The following is a 26,476-nucleotide window of genomic DNA, read 5'->3' as shown; positions in this document are numbered from 1 at the left end:
TAGCTGCCGCCATTTCATAATGGAAGTTTTGTAGAATATTTTTATTATAAAATAATATTATAAATAAAGTTGAAATAGATATTTCTATTGTTTGCTTTCTGTTTAATATATTTTTATAAATTGATTTATTAATTTTTATATGGTAATAAATAAAATTGTTACATGTGCAAGAGAAAGTTTTTGAATAAATTAAGTTGTTATCTCCTGCAAGTACTTTAAAGAGTTTACTTTATATAGAGGGGGTGCACGTGACGTCATATGACTCCACTCACATATACAGGCTCCATATTGGTTGCTGATTTCACGTTACCCTGCTTGATCACTTTGTTACGTCAACGTGGAAGAAAGGAATTTTACTGGCTTTGCAGCCGATTTAAAAGTTAATGATTTGATAAAATATAAAGGGAAAACTTCTTTTATTGAGTTGGATCCATAAGAAATGAAACAAACGGATATTTCATCCAACGATTTAACCACGTGGCCAACTATAGAACATGGAGACAAGTAAATTATTTGGAAACTCCTTTACATAAAAACTCCTGATTAGCCAATTCCAAAATATATTAGTCTGGAATTGCTATTTACGTTATGATGGTCTTGATAGATATTTGTGTTTATACTGTATGGGTGTATGTGGGCTGAGTTTTTATGCCCGAAATGCATTCTACTAAAAATTTGATTGTGGTTAATTGAAGGCTAATTTTTATAAAAATTTAGTCTATTTTGTTCCAGTCAGTCCCTGATGTGATAAGCCCTCCAATTTATTAGGTTAATTCATTTAATCTTAATAACAGGTTGTTAGAGACTTGCGCAACACAAAACCATAGGGACAAAAATAAATTTAATGGTAATTATAAATACAATTTAACTTAAAATGTGACTAAATATAAAATTACATTCATCTTTATATTAACGCAGTTATGTTATGAGTAATGGAAAGTCTCGCATGAAGATACGTACCTTTCCTACAAGCAAATTTAGATCATTACGAATAAAATATCACGATGAACAAATCCGCTTCAACTAATTATGAGCATCGAGTGATTTGTATGCCTTCATCTGATCCAGTGTGACAGGTTGTTAAAACCAAATAATTTACTTGTCTCCATGTTCTATAGTTGGCCACGTGGTTAAATCGTTGGATGAAATATCCGTTTGTTTCATTTCTTATGGATCCAACTCAATAAAAGAAGTTTTCCCTTTATATTTTATCAAATCATTATCTTTTAAATCGGCTGCAAAGCCATTAAAATTCCTTTCTTCCACGTTGATGTAATAAAGTGATCAAGCGGGGTAACGTGAAATCATCAACCAATATGGCGGACGATTGTTTTGTTGGGCGGAGCGATGACGTTATATCACGTGACTGCACCCCCTCTATAGCATGTAAAAAGCTTTTTCCTAATTGTTCCGACATTGCAGAATAAGCTTTAAAAAATAAAAATCATTAAAACGAAAATAAATGAAAAATATGCATTGAATTAAAAATAATCAGGTATTTTTTACCAAATCTACTTGACGTCCGCAAAACGTAACAATATCGGCAACAATACATTTTTCCATTGTTTCACTTTCTTTGTTGTAAGTGGGCGATTTTTGACTGAGAAAGAAACTTTTGCGATTTTTTTCTTTAATTCGTGACAATAATTGCTTCAGATATAAATGTAAGTAATATTTTGGAATATTACACAACATATCGTACAAATATTATGACAACAATAGAATGTTTTATAAAAATAGAAATATTATTCATCGAAACGTTCCACAGATTAGAATTTTTTATAATTCCATTGGCCTCCGCCAGTTTAAAATTCAATGTTCGCTAGCAAATAATAGTTATTTTTTTCGGTATTTTCATGCTTCTTGTAAAAATATTTGTAGCGTAACGTAAAGAACGAAATATTCTTAACCATTTCTTGCCATTTTTAGATGAAAAGTTCGCTAAATATTGAAAGTTATTTTTTCGTTATTTTTTTTTCTTGTTTAAATTTCTGTAGCGTAACGTAAAAAACAAAATATTTTTAATCGTAACGTTTGACAGATTAAAATTTGAAATATTTGCAATGGCCGCAGTTATCTTGAAATGAAAAGTTCGCTAGAAATTAAAAATCATTTTTACGCTATTTCGATATTCGTTGAATTAAAAATAATCAGGTATTTTTACTAAATCGGCTACGATTTAGATTTACTAAGATCGTCACGCGAAACGCGACACAATCGGCAAGAATACATTTTTTCATTGTTTCACTTTCTTTGTTGTAAGTGGGCGATTTTCGAATGAGAAAGAAACTTTTGCAATTTTTCGCTTCATTTCTTGAGAATAATTGCTTCGGATATAAATGTGAGTAATATTTTGGCAGATTACACAATATACAGTAAAAATATTTTGATAAAAATAGAATTTCCGATGTAGAAATTTATTATTAAGTAATCATAAGGTTCTTCCAGTTGAGTAAGAGCACAGAATTAGAATAAAAATATTCATTTATATATGAATTTTAATATTTTAACTCACAAAGCTCATTCGCTTGCTTTGAACATTCAAAATTAGATTCATTTGCTCGGTTGTAATTCGGTTCGATATTTTAAACGAAATTAATGCTCTGAGCAAAATGATGCAAAATCCCACAATAAATACTCAAATCTGCATAAATTTTTTAAATAAGCTGGTTGATAAGTTCAAAGAATATCGCACGGATGAACACTTTGAAAGAGTGTTAGAAGAAGCTACCAATGTGGCTCACGACTCAACGTAGAAACATTTCCCACCAATAAAAGCAAAGCGTCCAAGAAGAAAACCAACACAAACTCAATATGAACATAGTGATGGTTTTCTAGACCCCAAAATCAAATACAACGTAGGTTTTTTTTTTTTTTTAGAATCCTAGATCAGACATTAACCTCTTTAAAGAGTAGATTCGAAGAGTTAAAAACATTTACCGACGTATTTGGCATTTCCAGCGATAACTTATTTAATTACTCCAATGATGAATTAATAAAACATTGTAAAAATTTAAATCTGAAGCTTAAAGACGATTAAGTAGTGAAACAGACATTGACGGTATCGACATGTTTAATGAAATCAATGCTTTAAAGTTGCATTTTCCAGAAAACCAGTCTAATGATCCACAAACCCTATTACAATATCTTTTTACTAATGACTTAATTTCAACACTAAGAATATTACATTGCCGGTTTCAGCTGCATTTGGTGAAAGGTCCTTTTCAAAGTTAAAAATTATTAAAAAAAACTATTTAAGATCAACAATGCACCAGCAAAGACTAAGTAATTTAGCTATAGTTTCAATTGAACATGAAATGTTAGACAGCTTGGATACAAGAAAATTGATAGCAGATTTCGCAAACATAAAGGCAAGAAGAGTTTAATTTTGGTAGATAAGTGTAAAACCATATAAATATTTAAGTAAACAAAAATAACCGAGTAATAAAAATAAATAGTTTTTCTTTGTAAAGTATTTCGTTTTTTTCACACCCTTATGAGACAGCACTAAAGAGCCTTTGCCTAGGTAGTCGTAGTTAAACAGGGATGGCATAATCGGTATTGCACACGGGCGTTCAAACAGTTAGCGGCGCTTCTGGGCACTCATTAAGTTTTGCGTCGGTTTTTATTTTCGAAAGGTGAGAATATTATAGCAAAGGTAGAATGGGCAGAAAATGTCCGGTGTTGCTGGGCAGTATGGCTCGAACAGGTCTACAGTAGGCCGCGAGTTCAATCTTATCTAAGAAAGATACAGTATAATCAAGAAGACTCAAGCAGCTAAAGGAGTAACAAAAATTACATCCGAGAAATAAAGAACATTGAAGAGCTCATAATGGAGCCTGAAACGGATCAGACGACAGAAGAACGCCAAGAACTCTTAAATGAAGAATACCAAGAAACTCGGCGAGATATATTTTCTTCTGAAAAAAAGGATTAATGCCGATATCTGCTATTAAAGATCTTTTGAAGAAGTAAGAAGATATCAGAACGACGGTCTTAGAACGGCATCCAAACCAGGTTGAGGATCCAATAGGCTTAGAAGTCTCTACAATTACAATGTTATTAATTACTTCTGAAAAATCCTTAAGAAGAGAGAAAAGCAATGGACATTAGAGAGATTCTTTAACCACACAAACGAAAAAAACATGACTAATAAAAATACAAGATTGTGCATATATGTATTTTTATTATTACATATAAATAAACGGAGTAAGAAAGTATATATTTTTTATTTTTTGGGGTCTCCAGAACGAATTAATCAAATTCCCATAAAAACCTATGGTAAATCGATAATCGGTTAACGAACAATTCGGATAGCGAACAAAGTCTTGGAACGGATTATGTTCGTTAACCGATCACCACTGTACCCTTAGCATAATACTGAGTATTATACAAGTGGAGATTATTAAAACCATGAGCTTATAAATAATTTTTATCCTTAAATATTTTTATAAGTTAATATTAATTAGTAACTTAAATTGAGGCCGGATGGTCTAGCGGTCAAGGTGGCAGCCTACCGCTCTGGAGGACCCGGGTTCGAATCCCGACGGGTCGAATAATCCCCAGGAATTTTTCGGGGGGTGGTCCGTCCGAATATGTTGGGCCCCGTCCCTCACCACCCGGTCGCCCCATTGTGGGCCTGGCCGAACCCATAATGGGCTTGCAAAAAGAGACCCTCTTAGTGCCCACAGGGCGGAAAGAGTTTAAAGAAAAAGAAAGTAACTTAAATTTATTAAAGCGACATTAAAATGCATTACACGAGATCTTAACTTTAACGTTTACTAAACGTATATTTAAAACTAAAACGCAGGAAATGGCCAGTCAAATACATATACAGTAGATCAGAAGCGAGCCGTATCATTATTATTCGGTAAACAATACAAAGGCCCTTTACGATTTAGGGTGCGTTCGTTAATAGCGGTCGCTCTGCGTCTCCGCTACTACGGGAGTGCGCTGCTGTTTGTAGGCATTTAGAAACGACGGTGAAAAGAAAGATAGCGGCGCACAGTGGAGCCGATTCCCAAAATGCTGGCCAAAAGTCGAAAAATAGAGTTTAATTGCCGGTAATTTCTAGTAGTGGGTTATGTTGGGTAAGAGTCCGAAGGTCGAATTCTAGACTTTATCGCCTTCTATCCCTTATACCTGATATTGTAGTTCAGTTGAAAGTGGACCCTCAATCGAGCTAGACGCGTCGTGCAGTAAGCAAAGATTTCTACGCTATATTCAAGAGGGCGCCAAATCTCTAAAAATCAATCGATTTTAAATTTAAAAAATGTAATCTGCAGCTGCAAGTAAGTAGAATATCATTATGCAACACAAAATTAATAATAATAGTTTATGTGATAACAGTAAACAAATGATTTGTACGAAAATGAACGGAAGATTACAACGGTAAATTTTAAACACGTAGAGAAAAGTTCATAAATTCTGTAGAGTTCTGCGACTGGACAGATCGCATGTTGTGGATGGAACTATTATTGAATGAAAACAATTAAAACTAGCTGCAACTAGCTGCTATTGTCATTGGTGCGAGTTATTGCAATGTAAAACATAGCTTTCTGAATTTTGTACTTTAACGACGCGGAATGTTTTACTTCTTTTCTTAAACTTGTCTGCGGTCAGACGATCAAAAAACAAATGCTAGACTTGTTGTATGGAAAAATCCAAGGCCGTCATCTCGTTTTTGTAGACCAATTAGGATTTAATTTTTTCACGAGAGTCCTGAAGCCACTTGTGATGAAATGGAGTATATTAAACAGCAAGAGAACAATCTTGTCCCTTTCGAAAAAATCATAGATGGAAAAGAAATAAGAGTTTCTTTTCGACTTGCTTTCACCATGATAGACGGTAAAGTTTGTAATGCTATCACGCATAATATGTCTACTCAACGATGCTATTTATGCAAAGCAACTTCAAAAGACTAACAATATCGATGCAATTCTAGAAAAGGAAGTCTCTGAAGATCAATTACAGTTTGGATTATCAACTTTGCATGCATGGATACGATGTTTTAAATGTTGTTTGCATGTAGCATATAAGCTTAAAATCAAAAAGTGGCAAGCGTGATAAAGAAAAGGAACAAATAAGAATTCGAAAAACGAATATACAGAAGGGTTTCAGCGATTTCAAAGTTGAATTATCTGATTGTGAATCAAATTATTCTTCGGATGACGATGCATAAACTTTTAATAAACCGATTGTATGTTTTATCCTATTATACAATATAGGCCTATATACGTATTTTGTACTTTTTCTATAAAAGTGGTTCATGTTAAATCCGCCATTTTGTTTCTTTTTCAAATTTTGAGTTCGGATTCGTAATCAGCGACTCCGAAAACCCCGGAGTACTGATTTTCAGCCAAATTTATAACGCTTTTGACTTTTGGCCAGCTTTTTGGGATTTGGCCCCACTGTGCGGCGCCCGCACTATCGATAGTATCGAGATGGAGGAATCTATAATTCTACAATATGAGCTTTTACAGGCAAAAGAAGGGTCCCAATTGTAAAATTTAACCATAAAAAGGATTATTTGTTGAAAGAGCATTCAAAATAGCGACGAAAAAAATTAGAATGCCGGCTACCATTCGAAAAGACACATCACCGCGTGCACTAACTTGCGCTTTCACAACTTATAAATTTTCATTCATAAAACCACATAATGGACCCCGAAACGAAACTATCTGAGCCATGGTGGACGCCATGTTGCTTTCCATCGTAAACTACTGCTACAAGCGGCCGTTTTTGCCGTTCGACGGCGCGCACTCCGACCGGAATTTAGGAACGCGTTCCGCAGGAGTTTTTAAACCGATGTCGCTCGCGCGGAGGAATAAAATAACGCACCCTTACATAAACAGTTAACGTTTGAATTTTTTTGTTTTAATCCTCGCAAGATGTTAGAAACATTGATTTTTAGAAAAGCAATCATCGATGCCGCGGGCCAGATATGAAGACTATTAACGGACAGTACACGGCCCGCGGCTGCCAGTTTGCGACTCCTGATCTAGATATTCCAGTAGTTTAACAATGACCTTTTTAAAAGACAGATCTTGCTGTCTTGAGACCGTGGATTAATTTGTAGGCATGAATTTAGTTTCAATTGTGAACAATTGAAACTGAATCCATACCAGCAACGTGACGTTCGATCCGTCCACTTACGGTTGGAACTGTTTGCAAACTTTTGTCCTTTTCTACTGTAGCTATTGAGTACATTCTAGTAGGCATCAGTCTCAGCCACAATCGATGCATCTGTGAACGTTTTAATTAATATTTAGTCGTCATCATCAAAAGTTGTCGTTTCTCAATACTTATTTACCATTCGGATATGTCGGGCCTCGTCCCTCACCACCCAGTCGGCCCATTGTGGGCCTGGCCGAACCCAGAATGGGCCTACTAAAAGAGGCCCTCTTAGTGCCCACAGGGCGGAGAGAGTTAAAAAAAAAAATACTTATTTTATCGCAATCCATTGCCTTCCAATGCTGGCGAGAAATGAAAATGAAATCTGTTGACGTGTTTTAATAAACTCATAAACTTAAAAAATATTTCCTATGTTGATATTTTAAATAGATGGAATGTATATCAAATTTATTGCTGATATTGTAATCGTTTTTATATAGATTTTAAAGTCACGAAAAATTCTTTATATCACATGATACCTGTTGTTCAGTGTTGAAAAACACTAATTTGTTATAAATCTGAATGATTCTGGCATGACTTCTATTTACATATGGAGGCAGCCATATTGCTTTTTGTCACTAGATTGTGGATCAACATCATAACAGTTCCTAGCTGTCTTGTACTGTACCACATTATTAGTGCCTAGATTCTAAATATTTATAAGCAATGATCATCCACAACTTTCATCTAAGTATTAAAGTTGTGTTTATGTTCTGATACCATATCATCATCAGTAGAAACTATCAAAAAATTATTTGGAATTAAATGACGACAGATTAAAGATGAAACCAGAATGATAGCTCATAGAACAAAATCGTTAAAATCAATTTGAATGTAGTATTGTTTTTTAAACACTGTTCTATGGACACTAAGATGGTCTTTTTAGCAAGTCCATTACGAGTTTTGCCAGGCCCATGATGTGGCATATCCGAACAGCCCTGGGGATTTTCATTCCATCCAGATTCAATCCCGGGTTTCCAGAGCAACAGACCGCCATTTTAACTACTTGGCTATCTGGCCATCAGTATAGTGGATTTAAAAAATATAGCTTAATAATGCAAAAGCAATTCAATCCAGAATGAGTAATTTTCCTCTGAAATTTAGCAAAGAATTAAACTATGAATTACTGCAACTGTAAAAACAATGGTTTTTTTATAATGCATGTTCTCCATCAAATTCAAATAAAAATTGTGTGTAAAATTCAGAAAATACCAAATTAGACTGACTGGTTTTAAGACATTAAATTTTTATTCAAAATTTTCACATTTATGGTCCATGTGCAACAACATATAAATTCAACATGACCCGTTTAAAGAAGTGATACGAGGAAAAAAAAGTATTGACTAATTGAGCAAATTACTAACAACATATATCACTTCGTAAAAATCGTCCAATATTTCGATTTTCTAACAAAAATCACTATTTTTATGTTACAAAAAAACTTGCAACTTGACTCGTGCCTGTATGTTAATTTTCAAAAAAACACTTTTAATGTTCTACGGACAACTTTTTAAATATTTAAAGATTTTACAAAAGTTTATATAAGACTATGCCAGAAGGCCAAAAAGTTTTTTCTTTATATACAAAAAAAACCCCATTTTCACCTTGCATCAGTAGTTTGTGCTGGTTTGCCTTACATGCTCAGCAAAGTTTGGAATGGTTTACGGAAATAAAAAATACAAAAACTAGTGTAAAAAAAAAAATGGAAATGATTTTCTAAATTCCTTTTAAATTACATTAATTTTTATCTATCACATACACGTACTAAATTTTTTTTTCTTGAATTGACAAAGTTTAAACATTCTAATTTCACTTGTTACATCATCGTTTCATAAGTTTAAAAATATTTTAAAAATTATAGGGGAGGGAGAAAAATTATAAAAAAAGTAATTGGAATGTTTGAAAATATCTGTTTAAATAAATAAAAAACAACATGATTTTTTCCTCCTGTTATCATCAATGATTTTCAACAAAATGTATATGTCTTATATACATTTACGTAACCACATACACCCAAGCATAATAAAAATATATTAGGGTGGTGTAACAACCACAAAAATCGATGAGCTTTTTATGTTTGTACTCTTGTTGTAATTTAAATAAGCTATAAATACGTCACTGTATCATAATCTCTTCTTTTTCGACCTCCGCCACTTTCTCTGACCCTTACCGTACCATCCGCTAGTTCCAACTTTGGTCGTCGAGAGATCTTCTTTCTCTTCCACTTTCAGTTCTGAATCTTGATAATCCACGCATTTATCCGTGTTTAAATTATCACATAACTCCTTGTAATAATTGGATTTCAGTAACTTGGGATCGTCGTCGAGGTTATTTGGTGCGAGAGTTCGATCCGAGTCTAATAAATTTTTCTTTGTTATGTAGTACATACTGTCTCTTGCATAGCAATGGTCTAAGCATAATATTTCGATTGTTTGTTTTGACTCTGTGTCCATCTTGTTGAACAGATCTGAACGAAGAATTTTTTTATTTGGATCTGTTCGTACAAGTGGTTTTCTCGAAGTAATATTTTCTTCTCCCGGTAATAAATCTGTGGCAATACTAAATATGGGATCACAGTATCTATAATTTAAAAAATTTTTTTAAAAATTAGACTTGAACATCAAATTTTTAACTATCTAGAAGTATCGAGATCACATACTTGTCGTACTGTGGAACGGTTAATCCTAAATAACCCATAATCATCTTCATTACGTCATCACATTTTCCTATAATGTAAAATGAATATTTTAATTAAAAAATATAAAAGTTTTATTTTGTTAAAATTCAGAATTAAATCCTAAATTTAACTAAGCATATACATCAGTAATGTTTAATGTGAATGCTTATTTACTTACACAATTAATCTCAGTTTTACAGGTCTAAATGAAATAAATTCTGTCTGAGGATCATTACAGCAAAGTAAGCTTATATGCAGTATCTATTTACTTATTTAGATATTCATCTACATCAGATTTCTTATGTAAAAAAAGAAAGAAAAAAAATGCATTTTGGGATTTCCATAAACAAAATCACTGATCTACAAACACTGTACTAAAATTTGTCAAAGATTTATATTAATAGTATCACTCATGTATTGATGGCACTTGCCAGAGCTTGAAAATTGCAAAATCTTGCACATAGTTCAACATAGCCCCAAGTTGTACAAGTGACACAATTTTATGCATTTCTTAATCTAATTTTTTTACAATTAAATGTAAAAAATTTCAATAGTATGATGATGTTGCTGAAAACTTCTTAAGTGAATTCATTTTTGGTCACAGACAAGTATTTGTCTACGTAAGTGGAAAATTTTCTTAAATGGGAACATTTTACATACAGGAAAAATTGAAACTTGTTTATCAGACATTTTAGTTGGATAAAATAGAAGTCCCAATTTTTTCTCCCATATGACTATACAGTAGAGAGTCGTTAATCGGAATCAATTGGGGACTGGGGTTGTTCAGATTAGTGATTTGTTCAGATTACCGATTATGTACGAAAAAATATATTAACCTGTCCGATGTTCAAATTTTTCTCCGTTGCGTGTAGCTTCATGTTGAATTTTCGTCAATTTTAAGCCTAACGAAAATTTTTATAATAATCATCGAGGCTATTGTATCGTTAAAAATTATTTCTTCATTTTGTAGAAACAAAATAAATATATTGAAGAATATAAAAACATGAAAATTATACTTTAGAAGTAAATCTAGTATCAAAAATGTTCGATTCAGCACAACACAGTCCGACTGAAAATCATTCCGATTACCGGGGTTCAGATTAACGACTCTCTACTGTATTTTTATTTGTTGTTTAGATCAGCAGTGCCCAAACTATGGCCCCTGGACCAAATTGCAGACCAGAACATATTTGGCATCACTTATAAATTATATCTGTATAATTTATTGAAAAATTATGATGCAAACAGTATATAATAAAAGGAAATAAAAATCTTAACAATTCAAATAAGTAATACAATGTTACCATTAATTTTCAAAACTGCTTGATCATCTTTTGGAGTCCATTGTAAATTCACAATGAATAATTTTGGTCGAAGACTAGGTGGTCTGTCTTTAGCCCAAAGGCAGGGATAACGTCTTAATACCTAAAAAATACAACATACAGATAAGATCTAGAATTTTTTCTGTTACAAATCTATGAATAAAAATCAATTCTCTGATAAATGTATCACAATTTGCATACATTACCTTTAAACTAGTCCCTAGACAGAGTATAGCATCACATTTGTTTACGGCTTTGACGGCTCCTTCCCAATTTAGCGGCCAACGTAGTCGACCACGCTCTCCAAAGTGGACAATGGTATCCTGAAGTGGCTCCATGCATCTGTGACACCTCCGCGAGGTTTTATGCCGATGTAAACCTGTATGCTCAGTAACGTCAAATAACCGAACATACTGGCGCAAAGGTTTACACTTTGTACATACCTACATAACAGTTAATTGAGTTAAACAATGAAAGATGAAGAAGGGAAAACATTACGACAGTGAATTATTATTAATAGTTAATTACAATTAAAAATGGAATATGAGTATAAATTACCTCTATATACATATTTCCGTGGACTTCAGAAAGAACATTGCACGGTAGACCACTCCGAAGATGTAATCCATCGCAATTTTGAGATACAACATGCTTCAATAAGCCTTCCTGATAAAGTGTGGTAATTGCCATGTGCGTATATGTTGGATCTGCACTACTCAGATCTTGGACCCTTTTATTAAGAAGATTAAAATTTAGCAAGAATACAAAACAAAAATAACTAAATAATGATATTTTAAGTATTTTATAATGAAAGTAATATGATTAACCCATGATCACATGGTTTTTTAACATATATACATGCATAAAGTGGCGATTTTCCACTGACTTTTCACAATTACATTCCACATAATTGCAGTTTCTCGAACCCAATGATTCTGAAAGTCCTGTGATGTGTCTTCTCTGCACTTGCCAAATTTCAGCAACACATGCTATTTAGTTTATGAGATGTTTTGTTTACAGAAAAATGTCCTTCCTGTGGAAGTCCTTGAAACTTTGTGAACAGCTGAACTCTTTTGTCATTAGCCCATGCTAGTAGCTAATGAGAAACAAGTTTAGCTGGGAAAAAATAATAAGAAAGCTGAATGTTTCTCAAAAAGACCATAAAATGATTTCTCTGTATTTTTTTGGGCACAAATAAAGACAAGAAAACATCTTGTTGAAGGTCATAGCACCCCTGGCTTTATGGAGAGAGGCATTCAAGGTCACAGTGAAATCCATGATATGATAACTGCCTCTTGCAGCAATCATGAAAGAGCTCATGATGCCATTTTTGATGACATCAGACCACCAAAAATGATATAAGAGCAGACAATTGCTACATATGCAATCATGTGGAGGAAAAAGTTTATGCACAAGATGGCAAATTTACGCAGTGGTTTTTTGAGGGTCTATAGACAGAAAAAATTTTTTTGACCAAAACTTTTACACAGTTAGATGAGTGGCATGAGGATATAGAACCACAAATAAGTCCGTCAGTTGGGTGAAAAATGACCACAAAAAACTAGTATGTGCAGAAAATCGTCACTGTTGCATGTGATCTCGGGTTCAAATTCACATAACTGGTTTTGGTTTACTTTTTTGCTTTGGTCATTCCTTTCCAGTTGGTATTTATGACAATTCTGCTGTCCTATTCATATAAAAAGCAAGGCATTTTTATATAAAATCAGACTGTTAAAAAGTGTATAGAACAATTAGAAGTATTTTTATTGCTAAGGAAAACTGTATACAATAGGAAAAATAGGCATTATTTTGATCATGAGTAAATTGGCAAAGACCAGCTATAATCTAGAAACTATACAGATACGTGTAAAACACGATTTCAGGAAAATGTTTAATTCAAAATATCCATTAATTTCCATAAAATTTCTTTTCTTAAATAACTACTACACTGTATTGGAATTTTTAAATTAGATTTGAACTAATGCTTATTGTCATCTAGATCTAACTCATAATGGGTTACAAAGATGGATGAAGGATTTAATTAATTTTATTACTTATTTCATATTTGGAAGGTTTAGCATTCTAATTATATGATAAAACAAGTTATTAATTTATAATATAACTGCTTATTCCTGCTCCTGTATAAATTATTAATGACTGGGCTTGAGTTTATATTCAATAAGAGAGAGGAATTATCATTGTTTTTCCTTAGGAATTAATCATTATAAAACATTTTCTAAATGTTGAGAAAAAAATTTTTAATTAAAAAGTAAAAAGTATGCTTTTAAATATTCAAACAAGTAAAATTTCTACCTTATTGACTTTCCTTGCTGGAGTAATGTCCATACACCAGCTGGACCACGATAATCGGGAATTTCGGCAGCCTGATTTATAAAATATAAATTTGTTATATGATAATAAAAGTTAAAATAATAATGTAACCTTAACTAACTTACAGTGCTTATTCCTGCTCCTGTATAAATTATTAGTGACTGGGCTTCTTTGATTGCTTGAGCTAACTGCCAACATTTTTTAGATAATGTATCGGGCTTATCTTCTATCTGAGTTATGAAGTAAAGTATTTTAGATAATTTTATTATTATATGATAGGTCCCTTTTTAAACAGAACAATCAAATATCTTGAAAAGTAAGCAATATCAAAAGCATGTTTTAACAAAAGTTGTAGGAACCAGAAAGTGGAATGCCACTTTGTCAGTTGAGGTCACAAAGAGATCAAATTTTTGGAGATATAGCAAAAAAATCAAATAGTAAACTCAGAAGCAGGAGTTTCCATGTTAAAGTACACACACACACACACACACACACACACAAAAAAAATCAGGCTAAAATAAAAGCCATGCTAATATATTTTACATACTTTTAGCATCATTGTCCAATAATGTATTGTCAGAATGTCTAAATTTTTCTTTCAGCACAAGAATCAATTTAGGAACAGTAGGCATTTTTTCTTAACTGCATAAAATTTTTTTAATTACATAAAAAGACGCAGTCGCTTCTAAAAAGTTGGTTGATCACCATTTATTTCTTTTAAATTGTTCCAGAATAAAATCTTCAGATGACCCGACCTTTCTTTGTAGGCTACACAGCTGCCCAGGAAAAAAGTTCCTTAAAACAAAAATAATCCAATTAAAAATAAAGAATTTAAAAAAAAAAAAATCGGAATTGGTGACCTTAAGATGTCTTTGGCTATTCATAAAATTTGTAAATCTTGTAACTTAACATCAATACAAAAATTATCTAAGAGAGGTTTTCTTTCTCTGAAACTTTTCTAGGAAAATCAAATTTTAGCTTACATATTCACTTTTGATTCCCCCTATGAATTCTTTTAATAATAGATTCCTAAACATCCACATTTTCATTTGTACATCTGGGAAGTCTAAACAAGGAGACTTCTAATGATGCTTTTTTTTTGCAGAATATCAGACATTATGAAGTTTCTTTTTCCCCACAAGACCTGTTGAAAAGGTTTAACAGAAACACTTGTTGAAAGAACTAATGGATCTGCAATACAAATAAAAATAAGGAAAACTACAAAGTCAAACTATTTAATAAAAGAAAAGTCTAATAAAAGAAGCAAAAATGCAAAGTATAGTGAATGGAGAGAGCATTGATTTGTTTACATGTTACAATAACCACTAATGACAAAACCATTCTCCCCTTTGATGCAGAACTGACTTTTATTGGCACTCTGCCAACTGCAGTTCTCTCATTCACGGGTGGACAGCTAGGGTTTCCACTGAAAAATGAGAAACATTTTCTGCTATATTCCCAAATATTTGCACTCTTCATGACCTTGACTTCTTCTTTGGCCTATAAAACTTTTGCTAAAAACATTTCTCTTGCAATTGCTTAGTTTGAGATATTTGTTCCATTTAAAATGGGACTGCTTTTATACATTTTTCAACTTTCTTACTTCTTTTAATCTTTCAACCATACATAATCTTTTTTTCATTCTTGACTGAATTTCATCAACAATTTGCGAACATTGCTGAAGTTCATTTATTTCTTCAGGTGATCTTTCCCATAATTTTTTTTTGAGAATTTTTCTAATCTGTAAAGATCATAAAATCAATTATATATAAACTAAGTAATATATATTTTCTTGTAATTGCTGTAATTATGACATATGAGCCCAAACATAAAATACAGTTAGTGTAGAATTAACAAAACTTATATTATATTTCAGTTTTGTCAGAATTTAGGATACAACCACAATAATAAACATCAAAATTTAAGAAGAAAAAAGATAATTATATCATATCATGAGAGGAAAATTATAAATCTATTTACAGAGAAAACAATTATAAAGAAAGGAACATAAGGAAAAACATGAATAATAAAACAATTTTTTAAAATACTTCCTCAATAATTACAAAAATATAATTACTTTTTAACTATATTTACAGATAAATAAATTTTATTACTGTCTGTAATAACACAACAGACTAACATTTTTTTTTTTTCTTTTTACAATCTATTTAACATTTAAAATATAATACAGTCAAACTCCTGAACAATGGCCACCGACAGGAGGAACATAATAATAATAATAAAAAATGACTGTTGTTTGATGGTTATTATTATTTTATTTTTCCTTTTACAAACATGCATATAAAGTGGCTGCTATTTAGAGATGATGTTATTGAAGGTTTTGCTGTATACATACATCATCAAGCAAATACCATTAATACTTTTCTAGCAAACAGTTTATGAAAAAGAAATGAACGTTTCCAGCTTATTTAAGAAGCTTGTTTCAGGTTTTGCTGATGAATTTAAAATATTTTAGAATCTCACAAATATAAATTCAGCAGCTAAACCTGAAGCAAGCTTCTTAAATAAGCTGGAAATGTTCATTTCTTTTTCATAAATTGTTTGCTGGAAAAGTATTAATGGTGTTTGCTTTGTGATTCATCTCCATTCCTGATTTGACAATTAATTATAGTATATATAATCTTCAGTTTTAATTCATTCATCAGCAAGTTTACATTTATTTTAATGTAATTTTTTGTACATTGAAAATATCTAGTAAGAATAAAATTTCAATGCATAATTAATCAGAAAATACATTCGAGTCTATATTGAAATCTAATTTTAACTCGATTTTACTGAAATTAGAATTCTGATCATAAAGATTAATCTTTTTCCTTTTAGAATTACTGCAACTAAATTACATTTTACTATAATATTCATCATGTAAAAACTTAATTAAATTAATATTTAATAAGATAAAGATTATTAAAATTGTATGCATAATTTAATTAATTTCTTTTTTAACTAAAGCCAATTAGGCACACAACCAAAACAAAAACACATTTTTATTGCACAATCAAATATTTTACAACAGTAACTTTTATGAATTCTACATAATATATAATCACATGTGGAAGTTTTGATAGAGTTGCAATAATGATTTAATTATAACCATAAAAAAATTTTCCTTTGTATAATCTATATATTATCTCTCTTATTCAATTTCTAATTTATTTAAAAAAAGGCTTGAATTTAACTTAAATAGATTTAATATACCTTAGTATAGTATAAACTTTATAATAAAAATTACATTATCAAAATGAAGTTTCTTTGATGGGAAAATTTCATAATTTAAATTATAAAACAAAGAATATGACTAGCCTGTGATTACTCAGCTGAATTAATCAATGCACCTTGGGTTCTTTAAACTTAACCCACCGTTAAAGGTGTATTGATTAATTCAGCTCAGAGCTCTATCTTTAGATCTAGTTTTAAATAGCTCAGCTAATTAAATTGTTCATTTCAGATCACTGTTACTGTATTCTATTTAGAATGTTTATTCTCCATTACTATTAATTTCTGTATTTTTGTTTATTATTGCATATTGAATTTCTTTTTCGTGTAATGATGTAAGAAACAGGTTGTTTTTCTTTCAAATAATGTAAATAAAGTTCAAATTTCATTCAGGTATCTGTATCATATTTTTCAATTTTATGATTATTATATAGCATTTAAAAATCCATTCCACCATATATTATTTATTGCATTATATTAACTAAAATATAAGAGGTAATTTGAAACACATGCAACAACTGTAACAAACTTTAAAAAAACAACATAGATGTTATGTAATATTGCTTGATTGTATCAGCCATCAGCGAAGCATATCTGGAATTTAAAGCAACAAGTAGTTAATATTCATCATCATGATATTAACTGTAAAAAGAATAATACTAACATCTGCTTTAATGGAGACTTAAACAAAAAGTTCTACAGCTTGCAGACTTGCATTCATGTCACGAATGCTACAAAACAACTATCTTACTACAAGAACAAAAATAGAAATATTTTAAAATGTTTATAATGCCAGCTACAAAAGTATGGAACTTAAAGTTTAATAACGTTATAACTATTTTTTCCTGGAGTTTTCCTTTTATTTCATTAGGTTTTGTTTCTATAGTAGGATAGTCATAACATACTTCTGTAGTAGTAATATTCTATGATCCTCTGTGCATTCCTGATAATGAATACAGTTTCAAAACATCTAAAAGGAAACAAAAGAAAAAGTTCTCTTTTTAAATTCCATTCAAGTAAATATTTGTTCCCTTATGTTCAAAAGGGCATATGGAGTGAAAGAGGGAACAAGATCAAAAGTAGCATAGTGAGGGGGATTTTGAGAGTTGAGAAAATCTCTAATAAAATTAGAATCAAGATTGTGGTGGTTCGAGCATGTGGAAAAGTTCTTTGGATTAAGTCAGAAAATGTGTGATGAAGATTGGTTTTCCTGGGAGAAGAGGTAGACAAAGATGATGGTTTGACAGTGTATTTGAGGATATGGTGGGTCTTTGAATTGTTCATAACTTGGCAGAGGACATAGTGAGGTGGAAGAAAGTGATGTGCAACAGTGACCCCACAAGAATGGGACCAATAAGCTGAAGGAAAAGTAGGGATATTTCAGTTTTCATATTCAGTGTGTTAGTATTTACAGATTGTTTTAAAGTTGTAGCATTAATTAAAATGAAGATAAATATATATCAGATGTGTATTATATACAAAAGTAAAGTGCTCATTGATATATTAAAAGCTAATACATATAATTTGTTCAAGGCAAATCTCTCTAGGCTTTGGTTTCCTTGATAAGCAGTAATATAAAGTATATTTTCAAGACACTTTCACTTTATTTATATAAAAAAAATGCAATTCATATATTTTAAAATTCTATAATACAGCATGTGAAAAAATTCACACAGATACCTATTTCTTCATATATACACCTTAAGACAGATATTTATTACAGTGTCAGACAAGATTGATATCCTGGAAAAAAAAGATTATTATTGACATCCTGAATATATAGATTAGTTGTGTATCTACAATAGTATAGATGAATGATTCAGAAAGATATTATCTTGGTATATTCACATTTCAGAGCACTATGTCATCGACAAAGAATAAATTAAATTCAACTTTAAACTTACTTTTAAGCAACACTCAATAGAACCACTTTATGTGCATGAAATGGTTTTGTGTTTCTTACAAGTCAGTGTGACAATTTAAATAAATAATTTTATTGATTTTTCTGGAAAAACTTTGAAGTAGAAAGAAATATGTAATGGATTATTGCAATTCAACATATGCATATATATTATTGTACTCAACTAAAAACAATACCAAAAACCTACTTGCCGTTTGGTTTATCTTTGTAACCTGACTAAAGAATGAAGAATATTAAACACAGATATAGGATGATTTTTAATTCACACAAAACATTAAACTTTAATAACTTTTCAACTGAATGAGATAGAAATAAAATTCAAAAAGTACTGTATAGTACATTTTTGATATTGATGATTGATTAATGTTAACAGTTATTTTCAAAATGGTGGCACTCACTTTAGAACCTTTATTTATTGTAAAAAATTATCATCAAAATTCTAATTCTCAAATTGGTGTACTATCAGTGTACTAATTAGTGTGCTAGCAGTGCTAGTGGAGTTACCAGACCATTCTTCTTCAAAAAGAATGTTACTTCTGCTATGTATGTTGAATTATTGGAAAAGAAGTTTTATCCCAAAATGCTTGTTGGGCATACACATCGTTGTGCTTGGTTTATGCAAGATGGTGCAAGGTCCCATTGCACAAAACAAGTGTTCAAAAGCCTTTACAGCATGTTTGAGATGTATGTAATCAGATTAGATTATGAAAAATATGCTGGTGGTGGCATGGAGTGGCTGCCTTATAGTCTCAACTTACACCCATATGATTTCTTTTTATGATGATATCTTAAAGATATAGGAGCATTGTGATATACTCTAACTATTGAAGAGTTAATAGATATAATATAAAAAAAATAATGATGATTCCAGACAGACTTTTATTACTGTTATTGAATGTTTCAAAAATCAGTTAAAAACAATATTATGAGTGACGGTAGTCATTTTGAAAATCTAATTCATTAAATGGCAACAAATTTTATATAATATGCTTTTTGATTTTTCTTTTTATCTCATATAGTTGAAAAGTTATTAAAGTCTAAACTTTTGCATGAATTAAAAATCATCCTGTAGGACCAGGTTTTTAGTTAACAATGACATTCATGTCATATTCAGATGCCAGACAAATCTGAAAATACATGCAGATTTTCTATTTCAGATCAAACAAATATGTTTCTTATGATATTTTTCTACTTCAGATCATAGCTGACTGCCAAAACCTTAATGTGTGTCTACAAAGGAAAGTATACAGACAAGATAACATATTTCATCTTTTTACTGGATGATCTATTTAAATTCTTCTAAATAAAAATTATTATTATTATTAAAGATTAATGATATATGAACACTTTCAAAATAACATTCATAACATATAGCAATTTATTTTCTATTTTTACTTTATTATAAAGTTTAACATAATTTTATTATGTCATCATATAAATATGAGAACAAAACTGCATTCCTTAAAATCAACATTTTCAAATTTTAAATACATTTGCATAATATAAATTTTAAAACCTGGATAAATAAATAAATAAAACTCAAGTAGTAAAATATAGAAATATTTGTAAGAGAAAACATGCTGTTTATTTCTCACTATTGAAATATTTATTTCTTTGTGAAGGAGTTTGTTTTTATTTTGTGTAGTTTATTATGGCTAGTTTACATATGATATGATCACTGCCAATATTTTGTTATTCAAAACTGCAATATGAGTGGATCTACCTCATTTAAATGAACTTGTGACTTGGTGACCTTAGTTTAGCAAGTCACAACCATGTAGATGAAAGTTTAATCTGGCAAAGTAATCTCATCATCAAACTGATAAATGATGAGAGTGAAATCACACGTTAAATTGTTTCTTTCAAGATTGGTGAGAATGCAAACATTCTTCTGCATGCTCAGAAAGATATACAAGTTATATTCCAATAGATTGTATAAACACATGAATATAATCTGGTCCATGTGCTTTTAGGTGGAAGAAAACATCAGTGGTAGGGATAATTGTATTATCTAAACCAGCCTTTAGAAGTTTTCTCAAAATAAACAAGTTTAAAACTACATTCAATTGCTTAGACTAGCTCATTATGCATGCATACTGCCAAATATAATTAATAAAACAAATATAGCTGTGCATCAGTGGAGCTCATAAAGCATAACCTATTAACATAAGTTGCCTAAAATTTGCAAGTATAAATTCAACTTTTTTTCCTAAAAATTTTAAAATACCAGCCAGCACTTGTGAGATGGTGAGTCTATCTCCCAGTTTTTGGATTAAAAATAGGCAAAACAGCTTTAAATAGTGTGCAAAAGACAGGCAATATTTAGTTATTTGTTTGGCTGGTTGTTATAAATTCTAGGCTAATTTGATTTATATATTTAAGATGACCTTATATTTTTCAAAGAATAACTTTTGACAAAACAAATTTCTTTGAATGATAGATATTGTAAAATGGTCATACATTTGACATGACGTCTCATTTTGTGAAACAAACCTGACCTATTTTCTTAAGATCAATGTTTCTTTACCAGAATGTTTTTTCTCTCTTTAGACTTTCTAACAGATGTTTCAACAAACATTTATAATTACTGTCACTTGTGTTAGAAAAATCATTTTTCAAATATTTTATAACAACATAACTTAGAAATATGGATTATTCACCAATATATGGTAAAATTATTCGTGCATAATTTTCTCAAAACAGCAAACCTTCAGCAATTTTTAATATATAACTTCAACAGTATAGGGATTTAAATGGTCTTTCTTTAAATGTCATTTTGATACTGTTAGGACTGGAGCGCACAGAGGTATTTTAGCACAAAATTTGGTACTGAATTCTGAACCAGCAAGCACGCACACATTTATTGTGTGGAAATCAGAGGACTGAGCCACAATGTTTCATTCAGAAATGGATTCGGTGCCAAAGTTTCTTGTGCAGAGATCGCAAACTAGCCACATTCTGCAGAGAAATAATTCCATACAAAAAATATCAGTCTGTATGTTCCAGCCCTTAGATGTCATATTTGAATATGTGCTAACAACACCATAAAATTTTCATGCATTAAGTATGGAAAATTCTCAATATATAAATGTAATGTCATAAACACTAAATAATTATCCATTTTCAAAATAAGAATTTTCATAAACAAAAATAAGACTCGTTATTAAATCATTGTTACAAGTTTCACAACCAATTCATAGCATAACGGAAAATTATATTGGGATTACAAACAATAAAAAAATATTCAACACGTTAGTTAATTACAAATAACATTTTTCATTTACCTTATTTTTAAAATTCCAATCTATGTATTAAGAAATATTAAAAAATTATTTTTTAATTATAAAAGTTTTAGCTAATACTAAGTTTATTATATCACTCACCAAAAATAAACAAATTATATTATTATATACTATAAAAATCTTATTTCATGATTGACTATAAACTTTGCAAGTGATAAGATAGTGATAAGTTAAATTCATTGAGTAAAGATTATTTGAAGAAACATTTTCAACTTTATTTTAATCATCTTCAGCTTGCATATTTAACTAATTTTATAAGTTGAGTGAAAAAAATTCTGATCAAAATTACTTATATGGTGACCATCAACTTAGCAGTATCTTATTTTATGATGATAAATTGTGCCAAATTAGTCTTTAGTGACATTCAATTGATAATTACTTTTTGAGAATGAAATATTAAAACTTTGTTTGAATGCAGTATTAATTTCTTTAGTATCAAAAATACTTAATTTTTTAGTGATTAAACTTCAATAATTCAATTGTCATAAAAGTCAAACAGGGCTATCATTTTACTGCATATTTTATGAATCAGAAAATTGAAAAACCCAAAGGAAATTATGTTTCAAACATTAATAGAGAAATAGAAGTTTATATAATAATGTTGCAATTTTTGATACGTTAATAAAAATGCTTGAAAGATTAGAAAGAAAAAAATTCTTTTCCTTAAAAAGTGTAGTATAAATTGAATTTATATTTGAGGAGCTTCCTTAACAAGTGTGATGTTTTCTCAATTTAGAAACCTGTTCTGACAATACTATAAATAAATAAAATTATATCGCAAAACCTTGATGCATTCATCCTGGAAATATTTAACCTGTTTCGGTTGTCTCGAGAATACCATTTTTGGTTTCAAAAATTCTACAACTTATGCTAAAGTTATTTGCAAGCCAGCTTTTAATATTGATGATTGCTTAATAACCGTATTTCAAAATAAAACGACTGTACAGTAGGCCGACGAACAGAAATATTAATTTTAAATTAATGTAAGATTTATTATTTCAGTATTTATATTTTACTATAATTCATTCCTAAATGGTTGCATATAGGGTTTCTCAAACGGAATCCCAGTTGTTTTTTTAACCCGGGAAATATCCCAGGAAATATTTCTTATCCTGGGAAATCCTGCAAATTTCTTAAAAATTCACTTTTTTCTTATTTTGAGTTAAAGTTCAGGAAATTTTGCAAATAGAAAGTATAATTAACTCATAAACTGTCAGAATACATTTGTATTTATTAATTCTAAACCTACTTATTAGTTTTTTAAATTTTTGCTCGTTATGGCATGTCACAAATGGTCAATAATCAATGCGTAGTTTATTTGTGACAGGATTCTGAAAATTCTTTACTTGTCGCAACCTATAATATCTGAAATAATTGTGATTATGCTGTTTTAGTTTTTAACCATGCCCAGTAGCTTCAATAACTGCATAATGCCAGATTGCGTAGATTGGGCCAGGATACAAACGAGTACAAAGTCTGCAAGTACGAAGTTTTTCTTCATAAACCTAATTATTAAAGACAAACAAACTGTCGAATTATCGGGCTACAAGCTTAATACGCTATTAAAGCAGCCACAGTAGACAAATCAAGAATACTAGAGAGCAAAAGAAGTACTAAATCTCGAAAACGAACTAGAAATCTCCAGGCTACAGGCAAAAAAACACATAACATCTGTTTTCTCTTAAATGCATTAAACACAATTCCAATCACATCAATTGAATCGGAAAGGGCATTTTCAATAGCAAGACTTTTTATTACTAAATCAAGTATTAGATTGAGTGATCGGAGTATTGACCATCTTTGCTTTTTAAAGTCTTATAAAAATTTACAATAATATTTTATATTATGTTTTATTTAAAAAACAAAAATTACCTTCTAAGTTAGAAGTTTGATCTAAATTCATTTTTCCTTTAAATTTTCAACTCAATTCAAAGACATTTTTGTCGTTGCTGTATGCAGTTTCCAGCAAACTTTAATAAATTTTTTCTATTGGTGAACATTTCTACACAATTCAAAGATAATTTTTAATATATATCTTACACAGCGTTATTAATATGATTTTGGAGGTAGCAAACATATTAAATTACTTTAAAAAATGAAAAATAATTATATGATTTGATTTCAAGATATTTTGTATATCTTAAAATTTATTGTATATCTTAAAATTAATTCTATCCCGGGATCCCAGGAAACAGTTCACTTTTATCCCGGAATCCCAGGACAAGCAAAAGACCGGGAAACAAGAAACCCTAGTTGCATAGTTCATGTTTATTTGCAAAAATTATTTTGATAAACAGAACATACACTAAAAATGCTTTAGTTCAGGTCAAATATTCAATTTTTATCATAAAAATCAACAATAAACAGGTCTATCATTTCTACTGTTGCATTCTATTTCTATAAAATATTTGGCTCCCTGAAGTAAGTAATAGTTCAGGAAGCCAAATATTTTATTTGGAGAAACATTTCTATTCTCATTGCAGATTTGTGGATTAAATATCAAGTTTATATATTGTTCTGTTCCATAATAAACTATGGTAAATGTTTTTATTCACTTATTTTTGATAAAAAAATAAATAAAAACATTAGAATATCTCAGGAATACCTAAGTTAATTAATTTTTAAAATTATTGTAAATTATATAGCATAAACTTGTAAATATATGGTTTAAATTTATTCAACTCTGTTATTTAACATGACATCTACCAAAGGTACATGATTTTTTTAGTACTTTTGTTTATTACAATAATATTTTTAATCACATTGAAAAAATTGTTCCAATTCAAAAAATATTTAGAGCAGAATTCAAACCATTGTAATTTAAAACTTGATTCAGACTTTTGCAAAAACTTTTCCAAATATTTTAAATTCAATTTATATATATAAAATATTAAAAATATATCTTATTTAATATTCTACAATCAGAAAGCCAGAAGCAATTAATTTTTTTCCAGTTTTACATTATTAGTGTGAAGATTGATTTTACAATAATAATTAGAGTTCTATTTTGTTTTAACTGCTGTATACTTAGTGTAAAGCTGCTTAATCAAAACAACATGCAGAGGATTAAAACTAAGGTTCCTCACTTAACTTCAGTTACTATTTAGTCAATATATAAATTTAAATGTATTTATTAGTTATTCTTATATACAAATAGATAAATCTATATATAAAGCATCAAATTTGGTCTGCTGTCTACTAATAATGTGTTATATGTTTACATTAATGATCTTTATCTTTGTTTGTCAATGTAAGATGTGTAGTAATTTAGAAATTTTTAAACTAATTTAGATTTAATAGGTAATAAATAGGCTATAAAATTATATAAATTTGGTGCATAATTTTCATAAAAGTATAAATAATGAACTGTTATTAATTTTGTATCAGTAATATATTTTATTATTGTATTAAACACTGGGTAAATATACTTAAAAGAAAATTTATAGTAAAATGTAAAAATAGACTGTTGAAGTTTTCTACCAAGCTAACAAACAAAATTCAAATAATGAACATTTGTTAACCACCGATGCCGAGACGTATTGTCAAAGCTATTCAATGTAATTCAGGTTTATCCGAAGACGACCAGAAACCTGATTTTCAAGTATCAGAATCCCGATCGTGATACAATCTGATCTTTTGTACAGAAAAAACTTGCATAAATTATTACACAAACATATTTTAAAAATCATAGTTCACAGATATTGTAGATTAAGTATTAAACTTAATTTTTCTGTCATAAATTTAAAACTTACTTAATGTTTTTATTACAGAAAATCAGGATGCAGATACAAGTGTTTGCATCTTTAAACACATTAAGTTGCTTTAACTGCAATAAAAATTATAGCAGCTTTACATATAAAACTGAATAATAATAATAATAATATTGGAGAATTTATTCTACATTAACTTAAGTTTAAATGACTTTTTATTAAGGATTTTAAGTCAAAAGCAATGTAATTTATAATGCTTAATTAAGGATTTAATGTTAAAATCTTAAATTTAATAATAAATATTCATTCTGATGCACGAATTAAGTCTTAATTTCAATAAACTATCAAACTTAGACGTTAATTTTAAATATAAATCGAAATTTTGGTAAAGCATGGCATGAAACTAATTAAATTAACGATTTAATGTCAATTTCATACTTTTGCCATGAAATTGACATTAAATCGACACTTAATCACGTGGTACGATATTATTACGTCAAAAACTATTTATAACGAGTCCATTACCTGTTTAATCTTAGCTTTTTCTTGTTCTTTGTGTAAAATTCGATTCAATTCCGCCTTCTTCTTAGCTTGTCTCTTAGAAGGATCCGCCATCTTTAGACGTTTTAATATGTGAAGGAAGCCACTGCGTCATTGCCACTATTTACTAAATCATATTTTATGATTGGTTTACTTTATTGACGTCATAAAATATTTATTAAATTCTTACCATTAATTGGATAACTTCTTATCACGTGCCACATTTTGAAATTAGGAAATAGAGAAAGAAAAATAAAAAAAATTAA

At 29.9% G+C, this 26,476-nt stretch overlaps 1 protein-coding gene across 1 annotated transcript; it reads right to left on the bottom strand.

Moving 5' to 3' along the window:
* Window positions 1-8,399: 8,399 nt before the first annotated feature.
* Window positions 8,400-26,351, bottom strand: Sirt7 (sirtuin 7). Its single transcript, XM_067265048.1, has 9 exons — window positions 26,196-26,351; window positions 15,107-15,244; window positions 13,629-13,733; window positions 13,486-13,556; window positions 11,731-11,902; window positions 11,379-11,615; window positions 11,155-11,275; window positions 9,833-9,899; window positions 8,400-9,753 (listed from the first exon to the last, which is right to left on the bottom strand). The coding sequence occupies exons 1-9, from the start codon at window positions 26,283-26,285 to the stop codon at window positions 9,297-9,299; spliced, it is 1,458 nt and encodes a 485-aa protein (XP_067121149.1). The 5' UTR covers window positions 26,286-26,351; the 3' UTR covers window positions 8,400-9,296.
* Window positions 26,352-26,476: the final 125 nt, after the last annotated feature.

The sequence above is a fragment of the Centruroides vittatus genome, unplaced genomic scaffold, assembly GCF_030686945.1.
Source record: "Centruroides vittatus isolate TY-2023 unplaced genomic scaffold, ASM3068694v2 contig_2054, whole genome shotgun sequence".
In the NCBI taxonomy this organism is placed as follows: Eukaryota; Metazoa; Arthropoda; class Arachnida; order Scorpiones; family Buthidae; genus Centruroides; species Centruroides vittatus.
Note: the sequence above shows the minus strand (reverse complement) of the source record. Positions and strands in the feature narration are given on the sequence as shown.